At 29.6% G+C, this 13,342-nt stretch overlaps 1 protein-coding gene across 1 annotated transcript; it reads left to right on the top strand.

Moving 5' to 3' along the window:
• The first annotated feature begins 8,257 nt into the window (after positions 1-8,257).
• On the top strand, positions 8,258-9,447 carry LOC120088561 (NDR1/HIN1-like protein 6). Its single transcript, XM_039045953.1, has one exon. It carries the CDS (start codon positions 8,440-8,442, stop codon positions 9,217-9,219), a length of 780 nt encoding a protein of 259 aa, XP_038901881.1. The 5' UTR covers positions 8,258-8,439; the 3' UTR covers positions 9,220-9,447.
• The last annotated feature ends 3,895 nt before the right edge of the window (positions 9,448-13,342 follow it).

Below are 13,342 nucleotides of genomic sequence, written 5' to 3'. Positions count from 1 at the left end.
ATATTTACAAATTAATCCATAACAAACAAATTTATCATACTAAACAATTATTTAAAATTTTCAATTACAAAAAAAAAATGATGATAAGACTATTTTAGTTATTATATTTAAAATAAGATGTTTTTATATTTATTTATCAAATACTCTAACCTACTTTTTCAAGTTTAAGCTGAAATTTACCAAACACTCATTTACTTCTTTTCATAGCTGGTTTTTCTAAAAGCACAGTTGCCAGGAATTATTTTAAAAGCTAAAACAATCCCAAACGGAGTCTTAATTTGGTGAATCTTCTCTTTGAATTAATGGTAGTGACATTTCGTGTAGAGTTACAGTGTTTCATTAATGAATATGTCATTTTGAAAATAACCAACTTGAATAAAAGACACGACTATTCGAATGGCTATGAATAGTCTAAAAATATGTCTCTTCTTCAAATTGCTTCTAAGAACTCTTTCCTAATAAATTTTCTCCCATCAAAACTTTCTCCCATTTTATAAAGTTGTTGATTTATTCCCACAAAGTATAGTTCGTTAGATCTTATGGTTAGGTGTTGCTTCCATAAGAAAGGTAACATGTTCTATCCTATGAGATAATTACTCATGAAATTCAGACACTAGAGTGAGTAAAATTGTCTTAAGGAGACAAGTGAATTCGTTGGACTCAGATTCCATCACGTTTACCGGGTTATCGTATTTTCTTATATTTGTGGTGAAGTTATTCCTATAACATCTTCATCTTCTTCTCTCATTCACCAAAAATATAAATAAAACTTTTATCTTCCTCGATTTTTTAATTATTTTTCAAAACAGTGTAACTAGTTTTTTCTTAGCAAATTATTTGGAATAGTACATATTTTCTGCCCTAAAATATCCACCGTAAAAAAACCCATAAAAATGGACTATAAAATAATTAAAATAGTAATAAAAGAAATATACTCATTATTATGAATATCATAATAATAGATAAATATCCATTGCTTAGTGTCCCAAAGTCATGTGTCACCCTTCATATTGTTCATGTGCCTTGTAATTATTCATGTTTGGTATCCTAAGTCCACATCCTACATACTACTTTGCCTATAAATAGTGGCATTTCATGGATCTTAAAATTACACATACATTTGTGAGGTTTTCACTTCTAAATTCCACCAATTTACATATTATCAAATTTTATAATTTTAGTTATTTTATTTTATATTATATTATATATTTAATATTACTATATAAATATATTATTATATTATATTTTCTCCATATCCGTGTTCCCATTGTGCTCTCAATTTCACAACATGTTATCAGCACGAGCTCCTGTCGTTTTTCCCGCTAAAGGTAGATCATAAAGGTATGTTGATTTTTCCCTTTTCATTGTAATTAATAAATTTAATGTTATTTTGCATATTCAATATCTATTAAATTTCTAACATAAGTACAATATTTTATGATAGTGCTGTCATGACAAATCTCACAAAATTAGAATTTGTCACCCTTGATATTAACGGCAATAATTATTTGTTATGCGTACTTGATGCCGAAATTCTCCTGATGCTATGAACTTGGGAGAAACAATTAAAGAAGAAAATATGACATCCAGTCAGAACAAAGCAAAAGCTATGATCTTCCTCCGTCATCATATCCACGAGGGATTGAAAATGGAGTATCTTACAATAAATGAGTGAATGCACTTGATGCTACGAGATTTCATATCAGTAAGTGATTACAACTTCACATTATTTTAAATCAATTCAAAATTGTTGTTATGCGACGAAAAATTATTGATGTTGATATGTTAGAGAATATATTTCCTACATTTCATGTCTCAAATATGCTCCTATAACATCAATATTGAGAGAAAGGTTTTAAACAATATTATGAATTAATTTCATGTCTTCTCGTGGTCGAACCAAAAACGAGTTATCGATGAAAAATCATGAATCTCGACCAACCGGAATGACACCATTCCCTGAAGTGAACGTTGTGAATTTTAATAATAATCGTGGTCGAGGTCATGGTCGCGATCGAGGCCGTAACCATGGAAGAGGAAGAAATAATTATTATCTTCATGGTGGTCGTTTTAATCATTCAAATTTCAAAAGAACCACACAAAATGATGATCACAAAGGAAAACCTCCACAAGATAAGAGTTCAAAAAGTGTTGAAAATAAATGCTTCTGATACGGAATGACGTGCATTGGTCACATACCTGCCATACGTCAAAACAACTTAGTTGACCTCTATCAAGCTTCCCTAAAGGAAAAAGGAAAAAATGTGGAAGCAAATTTTGCATACCAGGATAATGATATATTTGACTCATCCCATATGACAAATTTAGATGTAGCAGACTTCTTTGAATCTCACGAAGAGGAAATTGGCACAGTTGATGGAACATCAAGTGTTTCTTTTAATTTTGAGAATATTTAGACTTAATGTTATTGTTTTCTTTTACCTATCCTCATGTTCTTTTTAGTAACTTTTGTATATTTTAAGTGTTATTTTTCTTATTGTAATTATTTTCTTTTAATAAAGAAACATGGATCATTTTCATATGTTGGGTGATTAAAAAATTAGTAAAGAAGATCTATGTCTAGCAGACAATGCAATTACACACATAATACTTACAAATAACAAATACTTTTTCAAATTGACAATGCTGAAAGCAAAAGTAAATATAATATCAGGTTCTGCAAACTTGATCGAATGTTTTGGAAAAGCAAATATTATTTTACATGAAGGAACAAAATTTACAATTGATAATGCATTGTTCTCTAGTCAATCAAAGAGAAATTTTCTGAGTTTCAAATATATCTGTTGCAATGATTATCATATTGAGACTGATAGTAAGAATAATGTGGAATATCTATATATCATATCTACTGTCTCAAATAAAAAACATATACTGAAAGAGTTGTGTGCTTTATCTTCTGGATTATATTATACTCATATACAAGTAATTGAAACATATGCAACAATGAACCTGAAGTTCATGAATCCAAACATATTTACAATTTGGCATGACCAATTGGGTCATCCAAGATCTGTAATGATGGAAAAAATTATTGAGAATTCAAATGAACATCCATTTAAGAGCCATAAGATTCTTCAATATAATGAATTATCACACGATGCTTGCTCTAAAAAAAATTGATAATTAGATCATCACAGCTAAAGTGGGGATTGAATCCCCTGCATTTTTAGAACGAATTCATGTTAATATATGTGGACCTATTAACTCATCAAGTAGACCATTTAGATATGTTATGGTATTAATAGATGCATCGAGTAGATGGTCACACATGTGCTTATTAACAAGTCGAAATCTTGCATTTGAAAGATTACTTGCTCAAATAATTAAGTTAAGAAGCACACCTGATTATACAATTAATATCATTAGTCTTGATGATGCTAGTGAATTTACATCCCAAGCTTTTGTTAATTATTGTATGTCAATTGGGATAAGTGTTGAACATCCTGTAGCTTATATCCATACACATGGTTTAACAGAATCATTTATAAAATGTTTGCAATTAATTGCAAGACGATTACATATGAGAGAAGCTTCCTTCATCTATATGGGGACATATTATTTTGCATGCAGCGTCACTTGTACGCATTAGGTTAGTAGCTTATCATAAGTACTCACCATTACAATTAGTTTATGCTCATGAGCCAAATATTTCCTATCTGATAATTTTTTGGTGTACAGTATATGTTCCAACTGCTCCACCACAACGCACTAAGATTCTCGAATGAGGTTAGAAATATATGTTAGATATGATTTCGCATCAATTATTAAATATCTTGAACCCCTGACGGGTAATGTATTTACTATACGATTTGTTGATTGTCATTTTAATGAGACAAATTTTCCAACATTAGAGTGAGGAATTAAAAAGTTGGGAAAAGAAATTATATGAAATGCATCATTATTGCCTCATTTAGATCCTCGTACATACCAATGTGAACTTAAAGTTCAAAACACAATTCATTTGAAAAATATAGCAAATCAATAACCAGATGTATTTATAAATGCAAAGAAAGTAACTAGGTCACATATACCAGCTGCAAATGTTCCATCGAAAATCGATATCTCAATACAACAAGTTGTCACTAATGAGTCTGGAACACACTAGAAGCGTGGTAGACCAATGGATTCCAAAGATAAAAATCCTCGAAAACAAAAAATAATTAATAGTGAAAAAGGCATGGTTGAGGATGTAAATACCCATGAAGAAATCCTCGACATGACTAGTGAGGAAGGTGAAATACCTAAAGATAATAATGAAATTTCAATGAACTATGTCATGTTAGGGAAAAAAAATGAATCGTACTAATGTAATTATCGACAACATTTTTGCTCTTGATATTATATCTGAAAATGATGATCTCGAACCAAAATCTGTTGAAAAATGTCGATATAGAAAGATTGACTTCAGTGGAAATAAGCAATCCAAGCAGAATTAAACTCAGTTTTAAAACGTTAGATTTTTGGACCAGTAGTCCGAACACCATAAGGTGTTAAACCAGTGGGATACAAATGGATATTTGTGAGGAAAACAAATGAAAATAGTGAGGTCACAAAATATAAAGCAATACTAGTTGCACAAGGTTTATCACAAAGACATGTATTGATTATGAGGAGACATATTCTCCAATGGTGGATGCAATTACACTAAGATATTTAATTGGCTTAACTGTGTATACAAGTTTGGACATGCTTCTTATGGATGTAGTCACAACATATTTATATGGATCTCTTGATAATCATATTTATATGAGAATCCCAAGTGATTTAAGGTACTTGAAACATATACATCAAATTCCCGAGAATGGTATTTAATAAAATTACGGAGATTACTATATGAATTGAGACAATCAAGATGGATATAGTACAATCACCTGAGTAGATATTTATTGAAAGAAGGATATCAAAATAATCCAATATGTCCGTGTATTTTTATAAAAAAACACAATCAGAATTTGCAATTATAAATATATATGTTGATAACTTGAATATAATTGAAACTCCTGAAGAGCTTTCAAATACAATATGATATCTTAAGAAAGAATTTGAGATGAATGATCTCGGAAAAACAGAATTTTTCCTTGGTTTGCAAATTGAGCATTTAGCAGATAGAATGTTTATTCATCAGTCAACTTATACAGAAAAAATTTTGAAAAAATTTTATATGGACAAAGCACATCTATTAAATATTCCAATGGAAGTTCGTTCATTTGATATAAAAAAAGATATATTTTGACTTTGAAAATGTAATGAAGAACTTCTTGGTCCTGAAGTACAATATTTTAGTACAATTTGTGCACTTATGTATCTTGCTAATAATACAAGACCAGATATTGTATTTCCAGTAAATTTATTAGCTAGATATAGTTCTTCTCCTATAAAAAGACTTGGAACGAAATTAAGTGTATACTCCATTATCTCCGAGGAACAATCGACATGAGTTTGTTTTATTCAAATAAATCAAATTTTGATCTATTTAGTTATGCAAATTTTGGATATTTATCTGATCCATGCAAAGCTAGATCTCAAACAGGTTATCCGTTTACATGTGGAGGAATTGCTATATCATGGCGATCGGTGAAACATACTATAATAGTCACTTCCTCAAATCATGCTGAAATTTTTGCAATTCACGATTCTAGTTGAGAACGTGTATGGCTAAGGTCAATGACTCAACACATTCGTGAAACGTGTGATTTGTCTTCTAATAAAAATCTTCCAACAATATTATATGAAGACAATACAACTTGCATAGCCAAGATCAAAGGATGATATATTAAAGGAGATAGAACAAACCATATTTCACTGAAGTTTTTCTACACTCATGATCTTGAAAAAAATGGCACACCACTATACAATAAATTTGTTCGAAAGATAACCTGAGAGACTTATTGACAAAGACATTACCAACCACAACTTTTGAAATATTGGTGCACAACATTAGAATGCGGTGACTCAGAGATCTTAAGTGATACTTTCACAAGGGGGAGTAAATATATTGTATTCTTTTAGGAGTATGTATTATATGGAATATATACTCTTTTTCCATCACTAGGGTTTTTTTCCATTGGGTTTTTCTTAGTAAGGTTTTAACGAGACATATTTCATATATATATATGGGCATCTAAGGGGGTATTATGAATATTATAATAATAAATAGATGTCCATAGCTTAGTGTCCCAGAGCCATGTGTCACCCTTCGTGTTTTCCATGTGCCTTGTAATTATTAATGTTTGGTGTCCATGTACGTCCACGTCATACTTGCCACTTTATTCATACTTGCCACTTTGTCTATAAATAGTGACATTTGGTGGATCTTAAAATTACATATACATTGGTGAGAATTCCATTTCAAAATTCCACTAATTTACATATTATCCAATTTCATAATTTTAGTTATTTTATGTTTTTAGTTATTTCATTTTATATTATATTTTATATATTTAATATTATTATATAAATATTATATTATATTATATTTTCTCCATATCCGTATTCTCATTGTACTCCTCAATTTCACAACACTCAATATGTTTTCTAGAACACGACCACCAAGTGACTTCTGTATCTGGAAAAGAAAATTCCAAATAGCCTTAACGAATTTCGGCATAAATATTGTTTAAAATTTTTAAATCACCTATTAAACATGTAAGTTATTTAATTGATGTATGGTATAGTTTTTATTTATTTTTTTTTATAAAAAAAAAACAAATTTATTAGAAGAGAAAGAGAGAGAGAGAGATGGGAACACGCTATCAAAAAGACCATTTCTTTGGTGAACTACTTTTCAATTATATAATGTCTTTTTTTCACACATTTATGCTCAAATTTCAACTAAACTATTCACATGCTTACCACACCCAAAATATTATTATTACTATTATTCTCAACGAATCCACTTTCAAATTTTTAGTATTGTTTTTTTCGATATATTCAAATTGTTAATATTTAAGTATTAATCGACATTGAAACATAGCATAATTAATTATGTGATATAAGTTTGATACAGGTTTATTTGGACAATACAAGTTTCAAAGACCCCAAAAAAAACTATTTATACTGATATTATAAAATATAAAAGGACGTTTGGGATAATGAATTGTTATCATAGTCCTAAGTTATTATAATTGAATTATAATAATTTGTGTTTGGGATTTTGATTATTTCCGTTTGAGTTATTATAGTATGTGTTTGAGATGTAAATTATTTCAATTTCACGAGAAAATAGTAAACACTCTAGTAAATAAAAAAAATGATGAATGTAAAATAGTAAAAATTATAGCAAATAATAAATACGATAACAAATTGGAGTTTTAAAATAGTGTTAATATAACTAATTAATTATAACAAACTAGTATACACTGTAGTAAAATTATTATAGTTTTAGCATAATGCTCATCTCAAACGTCCCTAAAAAAGAAACTTCTACTTTGCTAGTTTTCTTCGTTTGACTGGTTCTTCAATTCCTATTTCCAAGGGTCAAGAAAACCGAAGAAATGAGTTTAAAATAAGAAAAATAATCGGTGCAGCATCAATTGCATCCAATTATTTTATCACTCGACAAATGTTTAAAAGAAAAAAAAAATTATTAATTTATTAATAGTTTTAAATGAAAGATGTACAAAGATGATCTCAAATGTATCCCAATATTATATTAACGAAAATATATCTAAATTAATTTAAACATTTTTCAATTCATAAAAAAATAAGAAATTCAAATCTTCTCCCCTCACACACTCAAACAAAAAAGAAAAAAAAATTCATGATAGCCATTGAATAAAAAGTTCAGATTGACATTTAGAAAAAAAAAAAGGAGAAATTTTCATAAATAAAAAAAATAACAAGATACTGGTAGACTTCTATCCATATTTATTTGTATCAGTTTCTAGCATTAATAATATAAATAATAGACTTCTATCCGTATTTAATAACAACGTTTATTACAATATAATTAAATTTTATTATTTGGGTAAATATTTTATTTTATATTTTTATTTTTGGAAATTTCCCTTTAGGGGGGGGGGTTAGCATTTTTCAGTTCCCGCCGTCTATGCTGTTTTGATGGGCATAAAAAATCATATATGAATTTTCCGTCATCAATCAGTCAACATTTTGAATTAATATAATCACTAAAATTAAATACGAACATTTTCTTGAATTTCAGTTCCCTTCTTAGAAAGCCACATCCCAAACCAAAAAGTCAAAAAGTTGGAAGGTTTTAAAAGTCTCATATCACATGTTCATGAGCATCCAATTTTCTTTATCTATATATATACGTTACTACAGCACCCACCTTCGTTGTGTTCTATTTCTCTACACCAATTTTTTTTCTTTTTTTTGCTTTTAATTTCATTTTGATTTCTTATAGTGTTTAAGTTTCGCTTTCATACCTTTTGTTTGGATCCCGTCGATCGCCAGTCCATGGCGGAGCACCAAAAGATTCATCCAGTCCACGACGTCGAAGCACCGCCCACGGCGGCTCCCACTGACCCTTTAGTGCCGCATGGAACAGAAAAATCCGACGCCGGAGCGCCACGCACGGCGGAGACTGCCGTTCAATATCCACCGTTCAAGCGAACGATTCCGGTGATGCACTCGAAGCCACCGAAGAAGAGGAGAAGCTGTTGCTGCAGATGCCTCTGTTGGACGATCTCGATTTTAGTCGTCCTCCTGATTTTGATCGGAATCGTCATCGGGATCCTGTACCTAGTGTTCCGGCCGAAGCTGCCGGAATACTCAATCGACAAATTGCAAGTGACGCAGTTCACGCTTAGTGGAAACGACCGATTAGACGCGACTTTCAACCTAACTCTGACCACTACGAACCCTAACAAGAAAATCGGAATCTATTACGAAGGAGGGAGCCATATAAGCGCGTGGTACACGGAAACGAAGCTTTGCGAAGGGGCTTTACCGAGATTTTACCAAGGCCATCGGAATAGGACGGTGCTGAACGTGCCGTTGGTCGGAGTGACGGAAAACGCCACCGCGCTTTTCACGACGCTGCAGCAGCAGCAGCAACAAACAGGAAATATTCCCTTGAATCTGAATGTGAGGCAGCCGGTGAGGATAAAGCTGGGTAGCTTGAAGCTGATGAAGGTGAAGTTCTCGGCCACCTGCAGACTGTTGGTTGATAGCGTTTCAGCGAATAACGATATCGTCATTAAAAACAGTAGCTGCAAGTTCAAGCTCAGGCTATGAAATACCAGCTCCTTTTTTGTACGGTGCATTTATTATTATTATTTTTTTAATTACTATTCGCGTTTTTTCAGTTAATTATTATTCTTTTTTAGTTTTTAGTATATGTATATTATTGTAATTTTCTTTTTCCTTTTCCTGATACTGATACACGGTGCAGACTAGTAATTACTGAAAATAAATCATATATGACGTGAGCATATTTGAATAAGATACTATTACAGTTCAATATTCAATATTCTACTTTTATTATTATTTTTCCAGAGCAATCGGAAGAGCACAACTTGAATATGTCTTTGACCATTGTGAGAGACAACCACACATTTACTCTATTACATTTGATTTTTGAATAAAAATAAATCAACCGTATTTATTTCTATGCATCTCACTTAATTGTTCGATTATAATTTGTTTGACAATTTTTTCAAAAATATTTTAATTATTTTTTCAGTGTGATAAGAGATCCTATTATTTAAAAAAATATTAGATATTAACTCTTTAGATATTTAAATTATAGTTGGCTAAATTATAAGAACACTCCTAAACTTTATCATTATTAAAAAAAAATATTTCATAAACGTTTTAGATAGAAATCTTTTAATTTTAGATGAAATCAATACTTAAAAAAGATGTGTTGTAGTTTGAGTTTGTTGCAATTTTCATTACAACTACAAGTCACTGCCACATCAAATTTATATTTGATTATTGTATATTTAAAAATTAACATCTAACGATTATTATGAGATAACATATATTGTGACGGTCTGATTAAGTTATTGTAAACATTGCATTCATATAAATTATGGACTCTAATGAATAGTTGAAATTGTATATACGTATGTGGTAGGTGTTAGTGTTGATTTTCTTGAGGAGATTTGATATTGGAAATTTTCAACAGGTAGCCCTTTCGGTGATTATATTTAATTATAGAGTAAATTTGTAAACAATTTGTAAATATATCAAAATCATTGAATCTCTGAATTTATTTTTTTTCAATATTCCTATTATACCCTGGAATCAATCTCCGCCCCTTCCGATTAGTTGGTTTTAGCAGCGCATTCTATCAAAGATTTCACCTCATCGAAACCTATCTTCTTGCCCACACCATGCGGCTTCGTTTCTTTCTCTGCCATAACCATCAAATATAACAAAGCTCCCATATCCATGTCTCAATTCCCCTACTGCAGTCTATACCCTAAAAATTTGTTTTTTAAAAAAATTAATTTAATTTAATTTATAATTTATAGTTCAACAAAAAAAATAAAAATAAAAAAGAAAAAAAAAACTCTTCCACTGAAAAAGACAATGGCCAAAAATAAGTTTAAAAGAAATTTCTTTGCACGTCTGTTTAATGTGAGAATTCGAATGTATAATAGAAGGAAAACCTTGTTTTTCCAACAACATAATGTGAGAATTCGAATGTATCAAATCTATGACAAGTGCATAATGTCATTACCAATAAAAAAAATGTAGACAAAAAAAAAAAGAAATATTGTTTAAGGCTACTTGTAGAGATGTTCACGGAATGAGGCAGGCATAAACGTAGGTTTTCCCGTTTTCATCTCCATCCCCCATTTCAATCTTCATCTTCATAAAATTTTTCGTAAGGATCGAGGTAGGAATTTTTCGAGGAAAATTCTCCATTTATTTTCTTAATATAATCTGTTTTTTTAAACAGCTTTTTAATTTATTATCAACCAAATAAAATTTTATACATTCAATAAGTGGTATTGAACATACATTTTTCACTCAAAGAAAATATCATAAAGTTGTCTTATAATAATGATAATATTTTATATGATTAAAATATTTAACTCAACAATTTCTAAAAGTTAAAATTTAAATATTACAATATTGTGGCCTAATCTTCAATTTATATATTACAAATTTAAATATTACGATATTCGTGATCTTAAAAATAAAAAATATATATATTAAAATATTTTAGAAATGTATTAAAGTATGAAAAAGTTGAGATGAAAAAATAGAAAATAACTAATTGTGCTGAGCTATGATTTTTGTAAAGTAGATATGATGAATAGAGAGAAAGAAAGAAAGAAAGAAAAAATATGTGTGCGCGCGCGTACGCATAGATATGTATGCATTATGAAACTATAGACTCATGTTTTCTTTGTAGAATGTGAGTTGTTGTTGTTGTTATATTATGTACGTGTGTATGTTATATTAATCGAGATCGGGACGAGATCGGGATCGGGGATGAGGAATGTAGTCCCTATCCTTTGTTAACGGATAGAAAATTTTTCCCGCTCCCTCCCCATTCCCTGTCCAATTAGGGATTCTCCATCTATTTGGGGTGGGGCATCGATGATGAACAACATCTCTAGCTACTTGGGTATGTCATTCACAAATATAAATTTGAAATAAGAGTCGTATTTCATATTTAAATATGAGTTTGGTAACACATTCACAATTTAAACAATTGTTTAAAATGTTTGTGATAGTATATTTATAGACCACAAATCTAGTAGTAGATACTATTAGATATCATGTTAAATATAAGCCTTATATATATATATATGAAAAAAGGAAAATCAAACATCTAACATCGAGATCAATATTATAGTGTTATGTTAGTCGAACTATACTCATGTTGATATTAATTTATGAACATATTGTATAATTATTATTTTGAAATACCATATAATTTTACAATACATCACATAGCAAATATTTTAATTTTAAAATTTGAATTGAATTTGCTATATGAAATAATATATTATTAATTTAATATATTTTTTAATATAAAAATTCATTTTAAATTTTTTAAAAAAATTGAATTGGCACTAAAAACAAAAATTATGGCCTTAAGTGATTTATAAATTACTTAAGTTTATTGTGTCGCTGTCAACACCACTCCATGGGTGTATATGTTTGAGTGATTTTGGGATGGTCAAACTATATATACATATATTGTTTGTTTGTTACCAAAATCACTTCATCTTAAAATCAGTGAATCACTGTGTTTGGTAAAGTTAATTAACTTTAGAAAAAAAATTATTTAAATTGACTTTGTAAGAATTAGTTGGTAGCTAAATTTTGTTAAAATATTAGATTAGCTATTTGTGATTTTTATCTTCATAATTTAAAATTCTTACTGAACAACCACAGACATTGCTTAACATTAAGGGAACGTTTGGCGTGAGTTTAGTTGGTAATTATTATCCAAAAAGTTAGATTATTTGTGGGGTTAGATTGTCTATGTTTGGGGTGTAGAGTTGAATTAATTTGAGTTGAAATGTCTATATTAGGGATGTTGAGTTGAGTTAGAAAGTCTGTAATCGAGATGCAAAGTTTAGTTGAGTTGGATTATGGTATCTAGTACGGTTTTTCTAAGCAAAATTTCTAAACAATGTTTTTTTTTTTCCTTGAAACATAACAAATTCCTATAAAATAAACATATAATAAATACAAATTTTGAACACTCAATTATATAACTTTTTTTTTCTCATTCCTAAACACTAAACATATTCCAAATAAATGAAAATTTTCATAACCACTCAACCTTCAATCATGAAAAAACTTAAAATTGAATAGTTTTTTTTTTCCTTATGGAAAAATGCAATATATTTTCATTATATAATTTGAACACTCAATTGTATAATAATCTTATCACACTCCCGAAGTCATGTGAACATTTTCTCTATTCCCTAACTCTCAATTAATTTTAACTCAACCATAAATGTTAATTCAAAAAGGAAAAAAAAATCCATTCTTATCTTATTTTATTTTTTGGCCATCTGTGAAATATGTGAAGGGAACAGTGAAGTTCGATGCGGAAGCGGTGATCGGTCCCAATTTAAATTTCACATAATACAAAATTACAGAGAAACACATTATGCATAAATTTTTACATCATGCTTTGAAATAAGCAGAAGGGAATAAGAGTTTAAAATCTAACCTCTTGAAGAAATAATCTTCACGTAATTTCTCTTTTTCACGAACTATCACAATCTTGCGACCAAAGAACCAAAACCAGCAAACCGATGTGGACACCACCACAAAATCGTCATCTATATTCTCCTTAGAGTAGAGTGAGAATATGCAAGAATTTTGATCTTTGTAGATTTTTAGATGAGAAAGAAAAATCTTTTGAGAGGAAGTTTTT

The sequence above is a fragment of the Benincasa hispida genome, chromosome 10 (genome assembly GCF_009727055.1).
Source record: "Benincasa hispida cultivar B227 chromosome 10, ASM972705v1, whole genome shotgun sequence".
In the NCBI taxonomy this organism is placed as follows: Eukaryota; Viridiplantae; Streptophyta; class Magnoliopsida; order Cucurbitales; family Cucurbitaceae; genus Benincasa; species Benincasa hispida.
Note: the sequence above shows the minus strand (reverse complement) of the source record. Positions and strands in the feature narration are given on the sequence as shown.